The sequence below is a fragment of the Crocodylus porosus genome, unplaced genomic scaffold (assembly GCF_001723895.1).
Source record: "Crocodylus porosus isolate Cpor-Errol unplaced genomic scaffold, CroPor_comp1, whole genome shotgun sequence".
In the NCBI taxonomy this organism is placed as follows: Eukaryota; Metazoa; Chordata; order Crocodylia; family Crocodylidae; genus Crocodylus; species Crocodylus porosus.
Window position 1 is genome coordinate 92,689,520 of NW_017728931.1, and position 24,303 is coordinate 92,713,822.

The window sequence follows — 24,303 nt, forward strand, 5'->3', positions numbered from 1 at the left end:
GAAAGCTGTTTTCCTAAACCAAGTTTTTGTCTATGTTGATTTAGTACCTTAGGCTTTGTTTCTAGTGTTCCTTCAGATCTTTAAAGGAAAACTCAGATAGCCCTTAGTCCCTTCATCTTTCTCCTAAGCATCCCAAGTCTCCCCAGACTTCAACAAGTCTCTCTTTCCAATTATCTGAGATTACTTTTCAGGGGGCTACTGGATTCCAGCTAACCCGAGTCTTAAAATCTAATTCATAGACTATTAACTCTTCTCTCTCAAATACTGTTGGTTCTTTACCATAAAGATATCCTAATTCAATCTTGCTGTCAACAGGAATAGATGCAGGAGAACAAAAGAAAAATACTCTTGGTAGAGTTACTTGGAGTAGCATCAACTTTTTCCCCTGGAAGACCTCTTTCCAGGGATAAGCATCAGATTCAGAATTCCTCATTAGATTGCCCCCCAAATTGGACAGCATCGTTAGACTGGCTGTTCTTCCCCAGGGCAGGCCCCACTTTAAAGCCCAAAGCTTTGTGTATCTGGATGTGATTGTGCAACCTTGGAGCTGGTTTCACTCCTCTTAGTCTATGCTCAACATAGGAAATAAGGTCATGGAGGCAAAAGCAGAGATTGTACAATCCACCCCAGGTCTGCTTGGATGTACTAGCTTTCTGAGAAGTCTATCAGTAGGTCATCTATGGAAACTCCACTGTCTCCCAGACCTCTTCTCTTGACCTGAACAAATTAGTCAGGGAAACAGCACTGGCTGAGTGGAAATAGCTTTGAAAAGAGAGGTTGGTTATCCCTGGAGATCATCATGAGCGGTGAGAAGCTATCCACTATTATGTCTCAGTCTTTGATTTGGAAACTGTATGAAGAGGAATACAGACCCCCTTTCATCCTCCCTCAGTTTCTGAGAGAATACGTCAGGGCCCAAGTCTATGCTTGAGTCCCATTTTGTTTTTATTTTAGTCGTAAGGTAAGACATTTTCATCTTTGTCACCACAGACCATGATGCCACCTAACACTTATTTCTTTAGTGTTAAAATGCTTTGCCTGGAAGCTAGAGAGCACTGGATTTCTATAAAGTTGGTTGACCAATTGAATAGAATCAGAACTGGAAGGGACCTGTACCAACATCAAGTCTGGTCCCCTGCCACGGTGTAGTATTGAGCTCAGATGAGCTCGGCAAGGTGCCTGTCCAGCCTCGCCCTGAACACCTCAAAGAAAGGTGACTGCACCACCTCTACTGGGAGTGGAGAGTGGTGCAAGTAGCACAAAGATCTTGTGTTACTTTGCTACTTGTTCACAGAAGTAAAAAAAAGAACCTATCTTGAGTATTTCTTCCCAAGATGGAAGGTGGAAGAGGCAACTACAACATCAGGAATTGTTTCAAAGTAATTTGCCCTCATTTCCTATGAACTTATTAAAGCAAGAAAGAAATTAAAACACTAAAACAAAAGAAAGGCTAACAATCTTAAGGAAAGAAAAAAACCCATGGTAGCAGCTTTCTTTATACAAGCAACTACATTTCTGGGAGTATCAAAAAAAGAACATAAACATGCTCCCTAAGAAGTGGTCATCTCATACAGAAAACAATTGAGAGATTTAGAGGTTTTTCAAAAAATTACATTTAAATCAAAATAGGAACAGCTGCATTTCATGGCCATATTCTCCCTTACAAATATCCTGATTGCCAGTGAAAACAACAGATTCCCCCCTTTACAGAAACATAAGCATGAATATTTATTCATGAACTCTGTCTTGTAGGTGCCAGAACAATGATAATGCAGATATGCTGAAGTCTGACTTGGGGGACTGGTAAAATGGTTTATTGCTCAATAGCAGAATAATTCTTTCAAATTGCCCGGAACAAACATCCAATTAAGGGTGGGTATTTCCTGTGGCAGTTGTATCTTATGAAATGCCCAGATGGATCTCCTTTCTCTATAAGAATTGAATTTGTACTAGGCAGTCACCTGTCTAACCTCTTTCCATCTAAATTCAAACTAGATAAGACATGATAGTTGTATTTCATGGATTTTGTCCAGTATTCTACTCAAAACTGATTGGCTTTCAGTAGTCAACCAGACTTGTTGAGTGTTTGACACTTCTAGAAATGCAGGTAATTTCTTTAGGAATCTAATTATGGGTGAAGAAGCCTCCCTTCAGGTTCTTAATTTGGAAAATACCATCCCATGTAGTTAGGAATTGTGCTTCTTTTTGGTGGGGGGAGGATGCAGGAAAGTGATAGAAAGTTGGATGATCTTACCTTTTGTACCACGTCCTCAGTTTTGACTAAATAATGCATCCATAGAGAGAAAACAGTAAAAAAAAAACTGATTACAGTAAGACTGGATCAGTTCTGAATTCACATGTTTTAGTTACATAAAGAACAATTTGACAATGCTCTAGTTTGCCATTCATTCTGACATGAAGATGCCCAGTCTTTCAGTTTGAACATTCTTAATTGTGTGGCAATTCAGGTTAAATTTAACTACTATTGTAAACAGAACAAACATCAATGAAATTTTAAAACCACATTTATTTTTAATACAAAATATGTTGCACTATTACAGAAGTAAGCCTCTGTGTGTACCCTCACATGCACAGATAATTCAGCATCTACAATTGAAGAGTAAAATTATATTTCTCTGTTACCAATGCCAATTGGCAAACATTATTACAAAACTTTTCTCTTTGTGCTTTATAAAGAGTGTTGTAGAGCTCTTTTTGTTTTGTTGTTTGTGTTTGTATTAGGAAAATGGACCTGTGGAACGTTTAGTGGTGCTTGTATGGCCAACTTCCATTTGTGATTATCTCAATTGTGCTTTACCTACAGTACATACATAAAAGCTGCAAGGTGTACTATGGTTTAATGTAATGCACTGGCACAAGCTCTGAAAGTATTATCTAGAAATCTGCAGTTAGTAAGTGGAACAGTTCACTATTTCATTTTCACAGCAAAAAATATATGTATTAAAGTAGATGCTTTAAAATACCATGCACTCCATTGGCTACAGTACTTCTTACACAGTACAACATAAGCTTTTTTTTGTTTGTTTTATTTGTTTGTAACACCTAGAAGCATATAGCATCTACACTTTAAGTGTATTTACAAATTCAACAAAATATCTACATATAAAAAGCTTACTTAAAATTAAACTTGATGCAAGTTATGAAAAACCAATTTATTGGCAAATGAAACTGAGCATTCCTTCAACCATAGGTTGTTATAAAATTTCATATTTGGAGGTAAATCATTTGATTGATATAGCGTGAGAGAGAATATTTTTGTAACTGATAGCTGTAATCCTTTACCACTAAACCTTGTTAGCACTTGTCAGATTCCTTGATTCTGTAGTTCTGAGTGGTAATCCATACATTGCTTCACATTGTAGATAATTTCCAAACTGTTACACTGGTCAAGCAGTGAGTTGGAGAGGAATGTGCTGTTCCTGGCATGGTACTTTTTAACAATTTATAAGAAAGTTGCATGGATTGCTGCATTAGTAAAGCATCTGAATTCAGCATTTCTGTATAAACTGTGTAAGGCCATGAAAGCATGTTGTGCTCTAAGTGTCTACAAAGCTGCTATTTCATCTTCAAAGAAAAAACAATAAGATCATACTGTGATGCGTGTCATAAGAAAAAAATAAACCTTCCATTTTCAGCACAACAGTTTCATAAATCTCTGCTTTTTACCAAGTTACTTTGTTTGGCAATGATAGTTCACTAATCACAGTTTACTGCACCAACTTCTTTAGTAGTACAGTGCATTATGGAATGCATATTGTATAAAGGCACTGAATGTATTTTGCCCTGTGTTTCTGGAATATTTTCTCTCATTTTAAAGTTTTACTTCAGTGACTGTACAAATTCCAAAATGCATTGCAATGCATAATGTTTTATGCCCTAAAATCAATCCAACATATATATGATGTAAAAATAGAACACTGTACTGCTGTAATACTTGATAGATTAAAAGCTATGAAGTAATAGGAGCAAAGAGCAGATAACAGGGTCTCATTAAGCATCGGCAAATGCAAGTGTCATACTTAAATCATTTAGCAATTATATACTGTACATACTGTTCCTAACTGTCTTGAAAAAGACATATGATATCTAGACATTAAGTCACCAATTTCACAACAATGTCCACAAAGACATTGAAGTTCTATATAATACTACTATAACACTCTGACAATGAAAACGGAATTTATATGCAGGGATTCAGCTGAGGACTGCATAACAAAGTATCAAACCATGTTTTGATAGCATACACAGGTTTATCTGTGAAACGGGTGGCATTTTTTTCATGCATCATACTGTAATTTGAATAGGAAAGAACATTCTGTTGATGTTATATTACTTTTTGTGTGTGTCAATTCCTCTAAAAAAGTAAAAATACGGTCTGAATAAAGTTTGAGTTTTGCACTTTGATTCATACTAGCATATTGTTATACTGGACAACTGTATTGACCTACACGTTCTCATAGCATAAACATCTTGTAGTGAGGAGCTTTGTTACCTTCATGTTCATTTATGAGGAGGACGTATGAGTGCTTTAAATGTAATGGAAGATATTGTAGTAAGGGAATTGAGTTCTTTGATTAAACAAAAGAATTCATGGCATTGACAGGAGAAGGAGCCTCAGAACTTTCATTTCCTTCTGCAGGTTCTTTCTCTTTTTTACCACTGTATTGTCCAATAAATGAGCCATCTTCATTGAACTGACCATTTACACCTTCTCCATAGTCAACTAAACTATCATCACTGTCTTCCTTTTTCACAGTCCTGTCTGAAGGTGTCCGGCTTCCTTTTTTCAGAGGCTTATGGTCCTCTGCATCACTGAAAATAAAAGGCAAATGAAAATAATTAATAGACACACATTTTATAAAAGAAAAACAAGCCATGCATGCAGATTTTTCAAAAACATATATGCAGCCCTACAATCCCCTTAGGAAATCCAGTCAAATTGTAGGTGCAAATTAATATGATGCAGCTGGCATGACTATATGGTGCAGTAATGGTTTAAACAGAGGATGTCTTCAGTAGAGGGACTGTTTTTTCCATCGTGCATGGCTTTTCATGATATGCCTTGTGCTCCTAATTTGGACACAATTTAGAGAGAAGTGCAAGCATTAAAAAGGGGGATTGTAAAGTTATAAATAAAAACAAGTTCTTTGTTCTTCAAAAAGAAGCTTATGGTGTGCTGTGAAGTTAGTCTGTTAAACTTCTTAATTCTTTATTCCTTGAATATGAATGAAGCATGAATTTAGTTAAATGAAACAGACTGATCTTTTCACTAGTAAAAAAGAAAAAAAAATGCGTAAGTGCTGCATTTCGAATCATTTGTTATATTGTGCAGGCCAGACTTGCAATTTTCAGCCTTACCTTTCAAGAGACCTATATATTCCATTAAAAGGGTGCAGAAGAAACAAATGAAAATAGCCTAAGAAGAAAAGCAGAGTCCATATCCTGATAGTGAACAGTATTTTTAAATACAAGCTTAAGCTTAAAATTGCTAAAACATTCAATATACTCAGTTAAAGAAATGGCTCACCTTAATCTGCTAACACTGGGAAGTTAAGAGCATGCTAGAGAGCTTAGAAATACTTTGCTCATATCATCTAGTATGTGCATGAATACATACAAATTTGCTTTCACAGATTACTGGGTTGGCCTCCCTATTCCACCCTTGACTTTGTAACATAGTGAGGTCTACACTTAGTGCAATAGATTTTTCTATGATGTGTTTACATTTGACTTTCTCCTAACTTGACTGGGGGTGACCTTGAAGCAGACCTCAGTAGGATTTCAGTCTGTGGTTTCCCACTTATTAACTACAGATGTTGACTGTACATTTAGATGCCAGTATCTGATGTATACGTATAGGAGAAATACTTGAACCTATATTCATATACAGTACAGAAAAAAGGTCAGCAAATGTGTTGATTTTTACTTAAGGAATCCAGAGTTATGGGAAAAAAACAAGGAAACTGATGTAGAATATTAGGAAAAAAAACACCTAACACTGTACCACATTATCATAGACTGGTTTGCTAAAACTGGATATATAGTCAGCTGCACACTTTCTGCTAGCAAATGCTTTACTGCAGCAGTCCCCAACTTTCACTGGCCTGTGGGCTATGATACTGAACAAGTAACATGGGATGCATTATACTTTGCTTTCCCATCAATCTTAGTTTGCACATTTTTAAATTTCCCATGTCTATAAACAAAGCTTGAGCCACAGCTTCAGCTGTTTCCAGTGTCTGTTCTCTACTCTTGTTTTAAGAAATATTTTTGTATAACTATAATAGCCAAGAATGTGCTATACAGCATGTGCAAGAGTAGTTACATTGATTCTGCATTGTTGATTAAATCCTAATGAAAAAAGTTTTACCATCAATAGAAATTCATTAAATCGTTTTTCTATTAAACAGGTACTTTTTACATTATCACCTCCTGAGTTCTGTAACATCCCAAATGGTTAGATTGTAAGAAAATCTGTTATTCTAATACATGATCTTTGTTATCATGGTTACATCCATTGTTATATGCATACACAGAATGAGAAAAGAGGTGCAAAACTATATCCTACTTATTTGGTGGTTACCCAGATGTTCACATCACAAGTTTCATCTTGTTGGCTTTGATTGTGACATAACAGGTTAACAGTTACATGAGTTCTATTCCAAAATGTGAAGAGTTGGCCTACTCACATAATCAGAATTGTAATTGAAGTACACAGATGCCTAATGTTAGAGACACTACCGACATCCTGAGTTGTTTCTTGTCTCTCTGTGAAGAGGTGTGTTTATGGAGGGGGAATTTTATTTATCAGGATGAGAAAGAAATGGTACATTTAACTTTATTAAAACTTGCGTGTCCTTATCAACTAACGATAAGTAGCTATGTTCATTGTTTTCACATCATTATAAATGTACAAGGTGAAGACAGTTAAGAGAAAATGCATTACTTCTGAGTAATACCGTGGGCGGTATTATGCAACATGACTGCAAAATTTTCTAAATGCCAGGCATATATAGAAATGCAAGTTACAAATCCAAAGTCAGGCAAATCCAACCTCATATCTCCAAGTAATGCTTTAATTTTAAAGAAATAATGCTATAACTCCTTGCAAAGACATGTGACAAGGAAAATAGAAATAGTTTGAAATGTCGTAAGCTGCAAGTGATCTATAAGAGCTGAGTCAAAGGAACACGTCACAGAAGTATAGTCACGTAAGTAATCTATGTCTATGCTGCACCTGAACTAGTATCAAGCAGGTCAAGGAATTTCTAAATTTATGTTCCATAAATTCAAAATGCGAACCTGCAAATTTTTGGTTGCACATTTAGCATTTCATGTTCAAGAACAAAGGGAGATCATGAAGAATGACGTTTGCTTCAGAAATGTATAACCAGTCTGTTTCCTTATGTTCAGTTACATTCATATATAGAGTATAATAAAACAGAATTTCATTTAAGCTTTTGACATGATGCGATACAAAAAACACATTTACAATTACAAAGTACCAGGGTTAAAAAAAAATAAAAATCAATGGTATAACACAACAGATATTTCAGAAATACTTATAAAATCAGGGTACTCGATCAGAAAATGCTATATGCTTTTCTGAAGTTCTCAATGACGTATACATACTTGGTCATTTGTTTTTCTTGTTATTGAGTCATCACAGTAAAGGATACTTTGCACAAATTTATGCCTGGGTATTTAGTACCATGTCTGACAGTAAGAAACAATAAGATATGGTGAATAATTTCCTTAGGAATATTGTCTTATTAAAGTATTGTCCCAGAAGGTATACCTGTCAAGTTGTACAACTATGGGTGTCTGAAACTTAGGCACCTTACTGAGTAGTCCCCACTAATTTCAGGCACTTGGCTTAAACATATAATTATATCTTAACTTATAAAAAGAATGACAAGTAATACTGAATCCCTCAATTATTGGACAGTCACCTATAGTTTCTTTATTGGGTCCTGATTTTTGGAACATGCTGAATATGTGCCGTAACTTTCAGCACCCAGTTTTGAAAATCTTGGCTAACATTTATATCATTGCGTCAGCTGCAATATTTTCAATATTTCATGTAACAAATGCTTTAAAATGCTGTCAAATTGTACCTGGGTTATGTTTTACACAGTGAAACACTGAAGATAACATTAAATACACCAAGATAGAGGACCCTCTCCAACCTAATAATGGTGAAATAATGACAATTTTCTTTTCAAGAAAAGAGAACAGAAATCATTTGAAAGTTTTGCCCTATATAGAGTAAGATTATTTTAATTCTTACCCTGAAACAGTAAACTCCTACCAAGAATATCACCCAGTCTACAGATCCAAATATTTTGTGAGCTATGTTACTGGGAGCTTAAATATTTCTCAGGGACTTAATTATATTTTTGCCTTATATTTATACATTGTGGGATGACAAGTGATAATGAGTAATACTGGTGGGATCTCAGAATTTTACACTGTCCAGTCCAGAATGAAGCAAAGGAAATGTTAAGGGAACTATCTAATATTTCAAATCCCACTAGAGCACTTTTTAATTAAGATTCCATGATCGCAAAATATTTGGATTTAAATGAAGAAATTCTGTATGTATTATTCAAAATGTAACTATATAAACAGCAGTTCATTACTTTGGAACATGCAGTAAATAAGATCTATTTTATTACTGTATTAGGAATATCTGCATGTCACAATTACTGATCTCATTCCAATTCAAAGAAGGATTTTACTTATAAATTTAGAAAAAGGAACATATATTTATATAATTGTACCCATATTATCTTTTGTTTTTATTTTTAGTTTTTAACAAAAAGGTATTTATTATCTAAATAATGAAAGAATACTTACACAGTTGGTTGCATTGTGTCTGTGATTTTTCTATATGCTAGTAAGGATGCAGATTCTACTGTCTGTATAATTAAAAAACAAACAAACACAACTGCAGATTGACACAAGAGTGTACCTGCATGGAGGTGGACGCTGGCGTGAGTGCACAGTTACAGCATATGCAAAAATCAAATCTGGACAGGGGGATTCCCTCCCTTTTTGCACCATAAAAGTACAGAAAGTTCTCCCAATGGTCTGACAGTGATAAAAGAAGTTGGATTACCCAGGGTACTTTTCCACTCCTCATTTGGGAAGGGAAAGCATAAACAATGTATTTTTTGTAATCAACCTGAATTATGACGATGAATTCGTGCTTAGGTGAATAAATACAACATTTTGGAGGAAGGGAGAGAAAGTGAAAAATAAGAAAGAATTGAAGGAGGGAAAAGAGTGGGATGAAGGAGCAGATGGAGAATGAGGACACAGATATCTTGTGCAGTACTTCTGTATCCCTGGGGGTGCAAAACAGAGAAAGGACCCTGGTGCTCTGGAAAATGAATGAGTTTTCAATGTGTTGCCAAGAAGCATATTGTGGAAAACAGTGGAATTGCTTTATTATAAATGCTGAAGCCCAACAAGCTGTAGAATATTGGCTTTAGATTATTTAATAATTTACTGCAAAGAATACCATTAAAGACAGAAATTCTGACACAGTATCTATGAGGCTTGCTCATACTGATAAAGATGTATAACACTTTCAAAACACACCCACAACAGCTCAAGTCCTTGCTTCATTCAGTAGTTTTGTTCACTGACATATACTTACCTGGTGCAATATTTTGTTAAAAAATACTAGTTTATTGGAAAAAATACAGTTGAACTGTAAAACCAGTATTTTGAAATATTTTGCACATGTAGCATGTAGAATTAACATAAATAACATTGAGACAGTAACTACTAGGAACAAAGTTTCAGATGTGAATATGGATGGATTTTGCACTGAGATGACGGTGCTATGCTGTTAAGTCTAAAACCAAATTTTAATTACTGGCTGTTTAGGGATGGCAGTTTCTCAAGAAAGCCTAATACTAATACTAATTAAATATCTTGCATGAAATGATATCGGTCATTAATACTGTTATTACAAAACATCAAAACCCTGTTCTTTGTCCTCTTGGTTTCAAGAAACAAATAGCAAACTTGCAGCTTTATGGTTGTGTGACAATGAACAACATAACTGCAGTCAATGTAAGAACAGTGGAAGAAAACTGAGTACGTATTCTGAATGCATAAAAAAGCTTCACATGTTCATCACAGCTAAAAAAACAAGGATTGTTTTACCTGCAAATCTCCTTGTCTCTGTCTATATGCCACTTATTCCTCTTCAGAGATGGGTACATGCAGCAACCAGTCAGAATGCAGAAGACATTTTTGTATTCTCTATTCAGCTCACTAGCCAATTAGTTCCCAGTAGGTTCTTCCATAGTTATGGCCATGCAAAATAACTCAAAATATTGTTAGTAACATCTAGCTGGTAACATGCAACTTCTTTTGCTAATATGATTACTGCTTGCAGTACCACTGATATGACTGGATGGGTAAGACAGCCCAGGCTATTGGATTTAGGACACAGAAAATGAAATTTGTACAGAACAAATTCCTTTTATTGTACACAACATCCAGGAATGACTGGATAATAACTGGCTATAAGTATCTTAGAAAAAAATTACTTGCAATTTTTCCTTCACAGCATTCTGCTCATGATCTCTTGTCAAGTTGGCTTGATGTTGAAAGAATAAGAAACTTTTCCCCACATATTTTAAGTGTATAAAACAATTCATAAGGTGGGGTAGATCTTAGAGATTTTACTATCTTTTAAATCAACTAAATAAAATTATAGATCTCAATGAAGTTCTGTCTTGGATTTTGTCCATATGGTTTTCTTGGCATTTCAACAATTCCAGAGCTTTTCCTTTAGTTCAGACAGGAGCAGGAAAAAATGGAAGATTAAATTTTTGTTCAAAATGAAAACAAGATGAAGCATTTGATACCAGGCAAGTAGACACTCTTAGTTTGATCTTGTGGCAAAAAAATCAGAGTAGTTTAAATGAGACACTTTCTAACTCGCTGACTCTTCCCGGTACTAGAAAAGTAAAAAGATGTCTAACACAGAAATTGAATTCAGTGATTCTAAACAGAGGTGACACAGATGTTTGAGGGCCAAATTAAGACTCCTCAAAAGAAGCATGGATGTCAATGAGAACAAAACTGGGCCACTGCGAAAACTAATTCAGATATAAGATCTCACTGGAAATTACTTGATACTATCACCTAACCTGTCAAGGATCCTCTGGAAAAAAATGAAAATAAAAAAAATATATATCTTCTTATAATACAGAAGAAATGGAGATTGTAAATTTTATATTGACTAATCTCCAGAGTAAAAGAAAATTGCAAATATTATCTAATAATCCCTATGCTTATGGACTGAACCATTTCCAGAAAGTCTCCAGTCATGAATTCTGGGAAGAATACACTTAATGGGTCAAGATGCTGAGGAAAAGGCAACAAAAAGATATTTCTCTGAAAAATAATGCTGACATGACTGGACTGGAATTATTAGTTTTACATTGTCTTATTTTGCCCGATATTCCTGAGGACCTTTTACAGAACTGGAATTTGGGGAAAATGCATGGAGAAATCTCTTGTTCCAAGGAACAGAAAGATTTGAAAAACTGTCTGAGGAATCTTGCAAATGTTATTTTGTCCTGAGTAACAAATAACTTCTCCCAACTGTGAATCAGCATGTCTGCAAATACACAAAATTCCTTTTGATTAATGGATATTCTACCTTGGAGAGAAGTTTGGCCCTTCTTGTCTAGTGAATATAGCAGAAAAATGTCAGTACTTTTGTACCAAGATGAGAGGCTCCTTGTATAGTTTCTGAATTTAGATTTGTCTAAGAGCCATTTATTTCAGGTATTTCCTGGTCAGCTGTACATATCTTGTTAAGATCTCTATCCATAGCTTAATGGTCTAGTCTTCTTCCAAGACTGGCCAATTAAAGTAAAATAGACTTTTTGGAGGAACGCATCAGTTTCCCTTTTACCGTGCTTAGGGACAGATATTCAAAAAGCCTGAGCCAGAATTGATTCAATCTTTGCAGGTTAGTCTAACCTGGCTAGGCTGAACCAGTCTGCAACTGTACAGACATCCCCTCTGGACTCAGAAAAATGCAGGCACATGCCTGCAGTGGCTCAGGCTAGAAGCTGGGGGGGTGCTAGAACAGCCCTCCCTTCCCTTCCATAATGCTAAGCTGAGGGGGAGGCCTGGCCAGGCCCCAGCAGCACTCTCTGATTAGGGAGGGAGGCCCCCCCCCCCACACACACACACAACTCACTGCTCCTGACCAGTCCAGCAGGGAGTGGATAACAGAATACTGATCAGCCCATCAAGAAAACAAAAGCCTCTCTCATTAGTTCAAACTCTTCTTAAACAACTTTTCCCGCAGGAAGGAACAGAGGCACATTACCAGCTACCTGTTGATTAGCTCCAAAATAGCCCTAAGTAGACACTGTTCTCTCTGCCTGTGTCTTGTCTGCCTTACACAGACACCTCTCAGCATTAGCTAGCATACTCCATGCTGGCTACAGTCCAGGCTGTAGGAAAGGGGAGGGGGCAAATCCCTGCTTGAGCAGCAAGTGCTGATGGGGAGATGGAGGTGCAAGGGGAAGCTGGGCAGACCCTGCTGTGCCTGCCATCTCTGTCAGAGATCCACTTAGGGAGCAGAGGGGCAGGGCTAGCCCTGCTGGCTGGAGCAGCTAGCCCTGTCCAGTGCTGCAAAGCACCTGTGATGCTGGGGGGACTCTGGTTTAAGTTAAGCCAGGAAGGGCTTTGGTACAGACATTGCATAAACCAGTTGGAGCCAAATCAGTTAAGTCTGATACTACATTCAACCAGGTTTATCTCAAACTGGTTTCAGCCATTTTTAAACTGGTTTATGTGCACTAAACATCTGTTCTGTTATGGATTTAAACCAGTTTCTGATCACTTAAACTGGTTTATGTAATGTCTGTCCCTAGCCTATGTGACAGTCAAGGTATGCTTGCATCTCTAGTCACTGTGTATCATTGCCTTCCTGATTTGGGCAAAGGGATATTTTGACAAACTACTAGGCTAAACCAGTTCATAAAGGCTGTACAGAGTCTGTACCCTCAGATGGGGAAGTGACAACTGATTAGTACTTAAGTGAATCAAGTCTAAGACTACATCTGTGGTATGTTCTAGGAAGTCTAGAATATGAATGTGACACCTAAACCTCTTAAAGCTGATGTCTGTGACTTAACTGAAACTATTAACTGATAAAAGAATTATTTGTACCTTGTTTGAGACTGCCTGTTCTCCAACTACAAGATTATACTTTCTTAAAATCACTTCCACCATGACCTTGGAGAACAATGCGAGAGAATCTGAAACAGTGGAAGTGGATGATACTGAAAATGCTGTTGAATGAAAATGTAAGTACTGAGATACAAGTATAATGTGCATAAATAAGGATCCTATGAATCTACTGGGTATACTACCTGATGACAGTTAGGGATGATTCAACATTATTTTTTTTCTTTTTTACAAACCAACTGGACCATCTGAAATTCAGAATTAATTCTGGGGAGTAGTCACTTAGATTCCTTTCTTCACTAAGGCTTAATATCACAGCCTTAATTCATAAAAACTAAGACAGAGTTGATGATGTTTTCTGCTTTTTCCTCTGGAGAAGAAATTCAGTAAGAACAAAAGATTTTTCTACAGATTCTGGCCTCAAACCTATTCAGACTATTAAATGATATATGCAGCCATTAGTATCAGAGTCCATTTGATGAGCATTTAAAAGAATTCCATCCATGCTGGTTCCTGAAAGACTGAGAAACAGCATTATATAGTCAGAAAATCCCTCCTGGTGGATCTGTTGTTTCTTTGAAAATGTGACTCCCTTATGTAGTTCGCAGGAAAGGATCGAGAGCCCCAATAAATTCCTTTTCCCCCTTTATATTTTGGAGGACAGCGGCAGGTGGTCTGGCATTTGCGAGAATAGGAAAATGAAGAGCTTGCACAGGATCTTTTCTTTTTCTGACAATGCAGAAAATGCTTTTGCTCCGAGCAACTCTTAAGAGCCTGGACTAAGGGATCACCAAATAACATGCCTCCTTTGTATGGCAAAGACAACAGTTGGCACATTAGTTCTAATTCCAAGGACCAGGGGCGTAGCCAGATGGCCCTCCTGGCTACTGTGAGGCACGCCATATTTTTAACTGTAAGGCTGAGAGAATCCTCAGCTGCATCATGGATGAAACTAGCAGCAATTCTACAGAGACTGTGTGTTCTCTGCTGGGCTCTGGATTTGCTCCTGGACAGTTCTTTTTCCAGCCAGATTAGTAAGGCTCTGGAAGCATGGATAGAATAGATAGACACTCCAAGTTGGGCTGCAGCTAACTTGAAAGATTTCTTAATTGCTGACTCAACCTTTTTATCAATAGGATCCTTAGGGCTGGTAGCCAAGTGAGCAGGTAGAGAGGATTTGGCATCACCAATGATCACTGCAGTGTCTATTTTGGGTAAAGTCCCCCATAAGGAAGCTTTATCCACTGGAAGAGGGTAGAGTTTACGCAGAATTGTTGGGGCCTCATGTATTGACTCAGGATTATTCCAAGTTCTACAGACCAGCTTCTCCACTGCTGCGTGGATGGGAAGGGCCCTGTCCTCTTCAGAGAGGATAGGTGGTTCTTCTGAATGCTGTTCAGATTTGGGGGGGGTTAGCCTCAGCACTCTCTTAATTTGCTTAAATAAATCATTCTGATTTGCCATGTTAAATTTACGTGTGGGCTCTGAGTCCTCCTGTTCCTCCACAGAGGATTCAGGGAAGACTCCCTCATCCTCAGTGGGTGATTCATCTTCAAATGCCCAGTCAACCTTAGACTTCTCCAGATCAGAAACCGCTAGCTCGTTTGAACTGTCCACACCTTCACACATTAAGATCCGAGATTGGTCCTCAGATGTTTCAGGAAGAACCAGGGCAACTGCTGTGTGTGTGGCTTTGGAATTCTTTACTGGAAAAGGTCCAGCCTGAGCAGAAGAGGTCATTCTGTGCCTGGCCACAGTCAGGGCATCCTTTAAAATGGTCGTAATCTCAGGCAGTATTACAGCTCTCATTAGCGAATTTTTGTCAGATTCAGAGAAATGTGAAGGTCTTACCTTCCTGTGATGGGAACATTGGTTATCTTCTGTGTCTGAGCTGTGGTCTGGAGTTTGGCTAAACCATCTCTGGACTGAGGAAGGTTGTCCTGCTAGGGACCCCTGATCTTGGGCCTGGTTAGACTGTTGTTGGAAGGGAGAATGCTGTCCTGCCTGAGTATCTGAGCCCTCTTCTGACTCCATTATCTGTTGCTGAGAAGCATGATGTCTAGAGTCATCCCTGGATTTCCATTTGTCTGATTTCTTTTTCTCGCAGGAGAGGGAAGTGTACATGGAACTAACCCTTGAGAGTTCTGAAGACTGCCTAGCCCTTCTCCTGGAGAAGGAGGCCTCTGATCTGGTCCTGGAGGAATGATCTCCTGACCTTCTGGACAAGTTGGATCGCTCAGATTTCACAGACGCTGCTTTGGCAAAGCCAGGGTCTGCTTCAGAAGATTTGACGGTACAGCTATCATTTCTTTTCCTTTCTTTGTCCTTTTTCTTTATTGTCCACGTAGACATGGACCTGAAGTGATGAAAAAAGTTCAAAACACTCGAAATTCTTAGAATTTTTTTTAAGGAAAAACCTACACCATTTTTCCTCAAAGAAGCACTGTATCACCAACAGTGCTGTGTGAGGTGGCCTGAAACTGGGAACTGATTGGCTGCAGTGATGCTGAGCTGCAAGAGGGTGCCATAACATCTTCTGCAATCTGACTGGTTGCTGTAGCTGCCCTGTCTCTAAAGAAAAAGAGGAAAGCCCATCATAGGCTAACGGCACATAAATACATTTTAGGAAGGAGTTTTCGGCATGGTAAATTAACTGCACAACTCCCTGTGAACAGCTCTGGATGTTCTCCACATAATTCTGTATAATCACCACACAAAGGGTTGACAATATATGCATTATGAACAACTTAATAACAAAGCACTTGATGGTTCTGTAATTTAATGCATAAGCCATTTAAATATGGAGACGTACATTTCAGTTCAAGTCACACAGATTGAGTGGTCTTTTCTCAGATTTAACCACTGTCCAAATCATGTATCTTGGCACAGTTCTGCATGAATGTCAGTTTTTGCCATAAAATAGAGGTCCAAGCATACAAAGCAGAGGTGCATATCAGAATTTAGGCACAGTGGCTGGGCTATCTAGGGAAGTGGTACACTACTCTGTTTTCATTGTACCTGTTTCCAGCCAATGCCTTCAGTCTCTCACTTTTATAAGCGGAATTCAGCTAAATTAAATATGTGCATTTAAAATTAAAAACAAACACATTTTAAAAAGTTTTTTTGTGCTGAACTGATGAATATAAGAGATTGGAAACTGGTAAAATCCACAGAAATAAACAAATTGCTCTTTGGCATGCAGAACTGTAAAAAATAGCTCGTTTCAGATAGATAAAATGTATGTTCCATTTATGCAAAAAGAGCCCAGCAATACAGTGAACACTATTCAAACAAACAGATTTTCATGCACTAGAACAGGTTACGTACAGAAAATAAAATGCTTTTAAGCAGCAATTAACATGGGAATAGAATATAATGAGCATATTACCACACACACACACACAAGCTAAAACAAATCTATTTTAATATGAAATCAAAATACACTTTACAAAATTCTGCTACACCACTCTTAATTATTCTAAATGGACTTGTCTAACGAATGTTTTTTGTGTTGCAAGAAGATTCAGCTAAATAATTTTACAATAAAGAAGTAGCTTTAGGAGACACTAAAAAAAAATAGAGCTTGTGCTTTGATGCAGCCCACTGTCTTATGCACTGAACTTCCTAAAGGAGCGTTTTTAATTTCATTATATTCCTTCACCACTTTCTTTTAACTACAGGTACTCCTCACTTAACATCGCCCCAATTAACATTGTTTTGTTATTATGTCACTGATCTATTAGAGAACATATTCATTTAAAGTTGTGCAATGTTTGGTTATAACGTTGTTTAGCCGCTGCCTGAAAGCAGGTAAATACTGTGACATAATTGGATTCGCTTAACAGCGTTTTGCTTAAAGTTACAGTTTTCAAGAATGTAACTATGACGTTAAGGGAGCAGTAGCGTATTAATGCATTGGATTTTGGTACGGGCAGCCATTTGTTTTGAGAACCTGCTTTCCAGTGAATAAAACAAGATAGTATTTGTTTTGTTTATCTGAGAAGCACATTTCCAATTCTAACAGAGGGCACCTTATAATAAGCTTTGGGTTCATAGAAGTGAATGCATTTCTGACTTAGTCTAGAAGGTATATCTCTACCCTGCCTTTCATCTGACTTCAGGCTAACACAGCTATCTCCCGCCCTTGTTTCCGAGTCAAAGTATTTCTCTGTGTGTTACACAGGTCTTGAAGGATTAATAGATATGGCAAAAATGCTATCATTTTTCATGTATCTGATGTTTGAGAAAATGAAAGCTGGCCCTGAGACTAAAATCTGTATGTAATATCCTTAGCCCTAGGAGATCAGAATTTGAATCTGGATTCAAATTTTACGTCTCTGGAATATATGCTAACAATGCTGAAATCCTTCAGTTCATGTTCCATGATATTTAAAATTTCTTCTAACAGTTGAATTAGAGCTACCCCTAATTCTGTAAAACATTAACTACAAAGACATTTTCCCCATGACAGAGTAGTGATTTCAAATTCATAAAATGAGTTCCATATTAAAAAATTATATAATACTCCTAAATAAGAAGGGACAAGTAGGAAAAGTATGTACCAGTTGCTCACCTGTATTCACCAAATGTTCCATCATCTTCCTTCATAGGCTGAATTTCTGGATCAGCATGTGCATCTTCTTTTTCCTTCACTAAAATATTTGAAATTGGAATTTTTGTCACCAAACATTAGGACTAAAATATTTCATGCCCTGATCCTGCAAACTAACCCAGATGGAACCAGGAGATTATCCACGCAGGGACATTGTTTGGCTAGTTTTCTTTAACAGAAATTACCATTGCTCAACCAAACAAATAAAAAACCAGGCTTCCAATGAAATTTAAAACTAAGAATAATGTTGGTCTCTGTGTTGTTTCTTTTCTAAAAATCGAAACAAAACCAATACAAGAAAAATCCTCCTAATGCCTCTTAAATGTAACTGTATTTTTTTCAAATATTTTTAATAAAAAAAATTTCTATTAATACTTCATCTTTATACACATGGGGCCATAACTTGAATTGTTCACATGTATATATATTCTATACATGTACCTAGTCTCATTGAATGATTAGCTGTATTAGGGTCTTTGACACAGAAACTTAGGAATCGTTAAAATATAACATATATTTACATAGTACATATTACTCCCAGAAGTTGGGGGTACAGCCAAGTTAGAACTGTATAATGAATCAAAATTGGGAAGAAAAATATCCTTATTTGTGTCTTTTTATTTCTGTTTAGATACATATTACTCTGTTTTCCTTGTCTACCAACTATAATTTGCTATAATGTAATTTGCAGTTCTTTTATGTTAGCAATTTTCATACTCAATTTGTAAGGTTTTAGTTTCTAATTCATTGTTCAAGGCAATATGACTCATCTCTGATAGTATTTTCTAATGATACAATTATGATAACCTTGCCTACTTTTAGTCTTATTTTCTTAAACAGAGTGAAGCTTTATACTCACTTTCTAGAGCATCATTTCCAGTGTCGAATTGGACTAAGCTAATATTGAAGATATTACAGGCCAGTTGGGATTCCCCCCCTACCACACACACACATTAATGTCAAAATTAGTGAAAGAAACTTTAAATAAATGAATTAAATTCAGAAACACATGAAATAATTTGAAGATGTGTCTCATTTTCCAGGTTTCTAGTCTGCTAAATAGAATGAAAATCTCTAATGAGAACAAGGTTTCCCATTAAGCTTAACATTTCTGCTCTCTCTTTTGGCTAGGGGACTTTAAAAGAGAAAAAAGCAGCCTTTTGTCACTTCTAGTTTCTGCCAGAACCCAGAAATGATAAAATACTAGTACATACGTTTAATTACTAAAGTAAAAGCTTGGCTTCAGTGGGCGTCCAGACGAACGTGTGCATGTGCTTTGCAGCACCTCAAAGGCTTTTGAGGTGCCACAAAATGCATAGGTGCTTGTGAATGGGTTCTCCATGCTGCAGCATGGAGGCAAAATTAGATACTGGTAACTCTCAGTATCTAAAAAAAATGGAGCAAAAAAAAAAAAAAAAAAAAATGCAAAATGGTGTACTTGACTGCAATAAGCACCACCCAGAACTGGAGCCTGGCTGCTGGCCAGGCTCCACGTGCTTGGGTTGCCATTTCTGCAACTCCAGGAGGCCCCCAAGACCACAGGTAAGACTGCTCGGGCCAGCCCAGATGATGGCCCCAGCCTCCCTTCCCCCACATGAGGCAATCTCCACATTCCTGCTAGTGGGGATGCACCTACTAAGGGTGACAGGAGTTTTTCTACAGACTTCAAAAGGGACTTAAGCCATGGACAGGTGCTAATTTCTATTTTTGCAAATTTATTGGTAGAAATCCTCCCTACTACTCCAGGCAGGACCAAGGAGTTCAGATGCCACTACTGTTCAGGTCTTGTCCAAACCAGTGTCCCCCTAATCATGGGAAAGATCTAGGGGGCAGGAGTTGGGAGGAGTTGAGTGTGGGAAAATGCCCATATGCCTTCTCTAGAATGGATTTCCCCTCACTGTAAAGGCACAGGCAAAATTGCTGCTCAACTCCTGATCACAGAGGAGTGTAGTGTACAGGTGCATATTCTGCAAGAGAAACTCTGAAGTAATTGGGATTACAGAGATGGTAGAGTTCACATTACTGGAGTATAGTTATGATGGGTATAGCTTGTTCCAGGGAGGATAGGCAGGGGAAAAAGGAAGAGCTGTTGCCCTGCATAAAAAAGCTGTGTATATGTGTTTTGAGGTGCAATGTGAAGTGGGAGGTAGGTTTGCTGAATGCCTCTGATAAAGGTCCAAGGAGAGAGCAGCATGAGGGATGTCATGGTAGGCATTTGCTATAGGAGGAGTAGGTAGATGAGGCCTTTAAACAACTGATAGAATCTTTCAGATTTCAAGAGCAGGTTCTCATGGGGTGCTTTAATTATCAGGGTATCTGCCGGGAGAGAAATACAGCAGTGCATAAGCAATCTAGCAAATTCCTGGAATGTGTTACGGATACTTTTCTAACACAGACGGTAGAGAAGCCAACTGGGGGGCAGGGAAGAGGGAGGGATGCTCTTCTACACTAACTGTTCATAAACAAGAAGGGATTGGTTGAGAATGTGAAGGTAGAAAGTAACTTGGGTGACAGTGACCACAAAAAGATAAAGGTCAAAATCCTAAGGAGGAAGGCAGGAGAGCTGCAGAATAAGGACACTGAATTTCAGAAAAACTGATTTTAACAAACTCAGGGAACTGGTAGGCAGGACCCCCTGGAAGGCAAGTGTGAGGGGAAAAGGAGTCCAGGAGAGCTGGCTGTACTTTAAGAAGGTCCTCATAAGGGTGCAGGAGCAGGCTCTCCTGTTGCAACAGAAGAATGGGAATTGGAAACAAAAAACCAACCTGGCTAGACAGAAATCTCTTCAATGAGGTGAAACTCAAAAAAGGAATCCTACAAAAAAATGGAAACTTGGTCATAGCACTAGAAAAGAATATAAGAGTATGACATGGGTAAGCAGGGATAAAATTAGGAAGGACAAAGCGTGATTTGAATTAAAACTGGTAAGGGGTGTAAAAAGTAATATAAAGGGATTCTGCTGGTATGTCAAGAGTAAGAAGAAGGCCAAAGAAACCATAGTTTCCTTACAGACTATAGAAGACAACCTAGTTGTGGGTTGTGCAGAGAAGACTGAAATAGTTCATGTCTTTTTTTACGTAAGCCTTCACAGATAGAGGAAGTTACCAGATGACAAGCATGGTAGATAGCAAATATATGGCAGAAATCAACAGCCTAGAATGGCAGAACAGGTTGGGGGTTACTTGGAGAAGCTAGATGCTTTCTAGTGAGCAGGGTTGGATAGGATGACCCTAAATTACTGAAGGATTTAGCTGAGGTAATTTCAGAGCAACTGGTTCTTTAAGAACTCAGAGTTCAGGCAAGATCCTGGATGACTGGAAAAAAGTAAATCTAGTGCCCATTTTTAAGAAAGGGAAAAAGGAGGGTGCAAGAAATCACAGCTCAGACAGCCTGACCTGGGCACCTGGAAAGATCATGAGGCAGGTCCTCAAGGAATCTACTGTGAAGCACCTAGAGGAGAACAAGGTGATCAGGAAGAGCAAGCATGGATTCCCCAAGAGCAAGTCATGCCTGAACAACTTGATTTCATTCTCTATGGAGGGGGGAGAGCAATGGATGTGATATACCTTGACTTTAGCAAGACTTTCAGCACCGTCTCCCATAACATCCTCATTAACAAGCTTTTGAAATACAGAGCAGATGGAAGTAGTGTAAGGTGCACACAACTGGTAATACCACTGGGTTCAATGAGCAGTCAGAGATGGCTCAAAGTGTAGCTGGGAGGGGGGATCAAGTGGGGTTCCTTAGGGACCTGTTCCTGGGTCTGGTATTGTTTAATGTCTCCATTAATATTTTGCACGATGGGATTGAGTGCACACTTATCAAATTTGTGTATGAAAACAAAGTTGGGTGGAATTGCTGAGCAGGATCCAGAATGACCTAAACAGACTGAAGATATGGTCTGCAATCAGTCAAACAAAATTCAGCAAGTACAAGTGCAAATCCTGCGCTTGAGATTGAATAACTGCATGCACAACTACAGACTATGGAGTGACTACTTATAGTGCAGTTTTCTGGGGAGTACAGTGGACCATAAACTGAATATAAGCCAACAGTGTGCCCTTGCTGCAAAAATCAAGTTTATATTGAGTTGTTTGAACAAGTATGTATCTTACAAATCAAGATAATTGACTCTATTCAGCACTGATGAGGCCTTCTCTAGAGTACTGTGTCAAGGTTTGGGGCTCACACTTAAAAAATATGGACAGATTGGAGTGAGTCCAATAGTGTGACAAAAATTATTAGAGAACTGGGAAGCATGACTTACGACAAAAGGGCTGAAAGAGCTATGGTTATTCAGTCTGTCGGAGTGAAGACTGGGGGAGAGGGAGGGGGGCGGATTTTGATAAGTCTTCACATACCTAAAGGGTGATTACAGACAGGATGGAGATAGGTTTTTCTCTGGCTGTAGGGGAGAGGACAAAGAGCAATGAAGTCAAGCTGAAGCAGATGAAATTCAGGCTGAGGTTGGAGATTAAGAGAAATTGTAGAATCTCCATTCTTGGAAATTTTCAAAAGCAGCTTGGACAGATGGTTTAGTGAGATAGCTGGGATAGTTTAGTGAGATGCTCCTAACTTGAGCAAGGGGCCGGACTAGAAGACCTCGGGAGGTTCATTCCACCCCTACTTTCCTATGATATTCCAGAGGTCAAGATATTTCTTGTAAAAAGGCATATTTCCTGTGACAAACTGAATGAACACTTGTACGCTGTCAATTTCTACTGGTAGAGCAGCAATTTTCCTAGTAGAAACATAGCGTCTGCATGTAACTTTAATTTTACCTTGCATACGGTTAACATTAAAATTAAACTACTAGTGATCTTCCAGAACTGAAATCTGGGTTTTAAGCATCACCAATTAAACAACTGGAATTATTTTAATTGACAATGAAGCATATCCTACCAGGGTATTTGCCGCCTTTGTTCCTCCTTATGAAGCAAACAATCAGCAAAATCAAGATAAGAAGAGCAACTGCACACATTAGACCGATAAACCATCCTTGAGTAGCAATGTCAACTTGCCGGCTTGCCATGGCTAGAGAATAAATTAAAAAAAAAATTAGATTCACTGCTGCATTTAATTGTATATTTTGTTATTATTCACATTAATAACATATAATCATATATTTTATTAATGCAGTAACAGCGAATGTTAGTTAGCAATAATGACAGCCAGGGTAGTAATATTGCATGTCGATATTTTCAGCATTTAAAAGTGGTGTGTTTCTAAGATCATATATTTAAAGCTTACTTTTGAATAACATTTGAAGTTACCGCACTGTGGTTAGTTGTGAAACATATGCATAGCTTACACATGTCCACTACCACCTTCCCAAGACCATCTGATAAAATGCAATTGTCCATTACAATTTATACCAACATTTACATTGTATTCTAAAAAAAATTAAAGAGGAAATCCTCATTAGTTAATGTGAACCAGGTCGCATGAAACACAGAAACAATAAGGTTTTCAGGTCCTCAGATTCAATTTAAACTAGTCAGCATTGGAACCCCATATAAAGTTTTATTAGGCATTCTCTTCTTTTCCAGCCCAAACCTTAGCATATAATGTATTTTGACTGTGATGCTTTTGCATTTAACTTTCAAAAGACTGAATGGTTCATGACTGGATGAGCTCTTCCTTGGTTTTATCTCTGACTACCATACAAGCTAGAAGGTGATGTTCAGGACTCACAGAAAATAACAGAAAAGACATCAAGAAGTTTACTGAAGGGTAGTGGCAGGTCCAATTTCCTATTCGTCTAGGCTGGTGAGCTCAGTGAAGTTTATGACCTATTCTACCATGTGGACACTTAAGACTGATGTTACAACAAGCAACTCTTGAGGGCTTCCATTAAGGAATGAGCTCCCCACAAGGAGGAAAATCTACTGAGGGAAAGAGGAAGATGTGAATTAATCTGGTTTCAGCCTCTTGCTTCCTCCCATTCTCTACTTCCTGCTGTCCTGCTGGCAGGAGTAGGAGATGTTCATACAGAAGGTCCCCCCCCACCTTGCTTAAATCTTAGGGAATTTTCAATTAGAATTAAATTCTTGCACCTCAATTATTCTTCTGCCTCATCTCATGAGATAATATAAAACGTTTACAATGAGGTGGATTACCCAGGATTTCTACTGAAATCAGTGGCACCTCAGAGGTGATTTTAGTAGATTAGGGCCAGGTTATGTCTCAAAATCCCCACACAACTCTCCCTTCTTTCTGCTTCTGAGAGGTCCCAATGGCATAATTCTCTCTTCTCTTCTTCTGTGAAAGGGGCTTTATTGGTGTGGCTCCTTCAAAAGCAGGAGATGGGGAATACGCAACTATTCTTAGGAACCAGAGCCAAGGCATCATAGAAATTATCACTCTGCCACTCTCTCACTTCAAAATAAATCCTGAGACCAGGTGTGTAGTGGTAGCTGCTGGTGCAGCACCAC

The 24,303-nt window shown here is 37.9% G+C and overlaps 1 protein-coding gene across 1 annotated transcript in view; it reads right to left on the reverse strand.

Moving 5' to 3' along the window:
• Window positions 1–2,507: 2,507 nt before the first annotated feature.
• Window positions 2,508–24,303, reverse strand: part of NRCAM (neuronal cell adhesion molecule) — a 216,002-nt gene continuing 194,206 nt past the window's right edge. The window contains exons 31-32 of the mRNA XM_019543378.1: window positions 17,831–17,909; window positions 2,508–4,833 (exon numbers count right to left, since the gene is read on the reverse strand). Of these exons, the coding sequence (XP_019398923.1) occupies window positions 4,596–4,833; window positions 17,831–17,909 (317 nt within the window). The 3' untranslated portion in view covers window positions 2,508–4,595. The remainder of the gene's footprint in view (window positions 4,834–17,830; window positions 17,910–24,303) is intronic.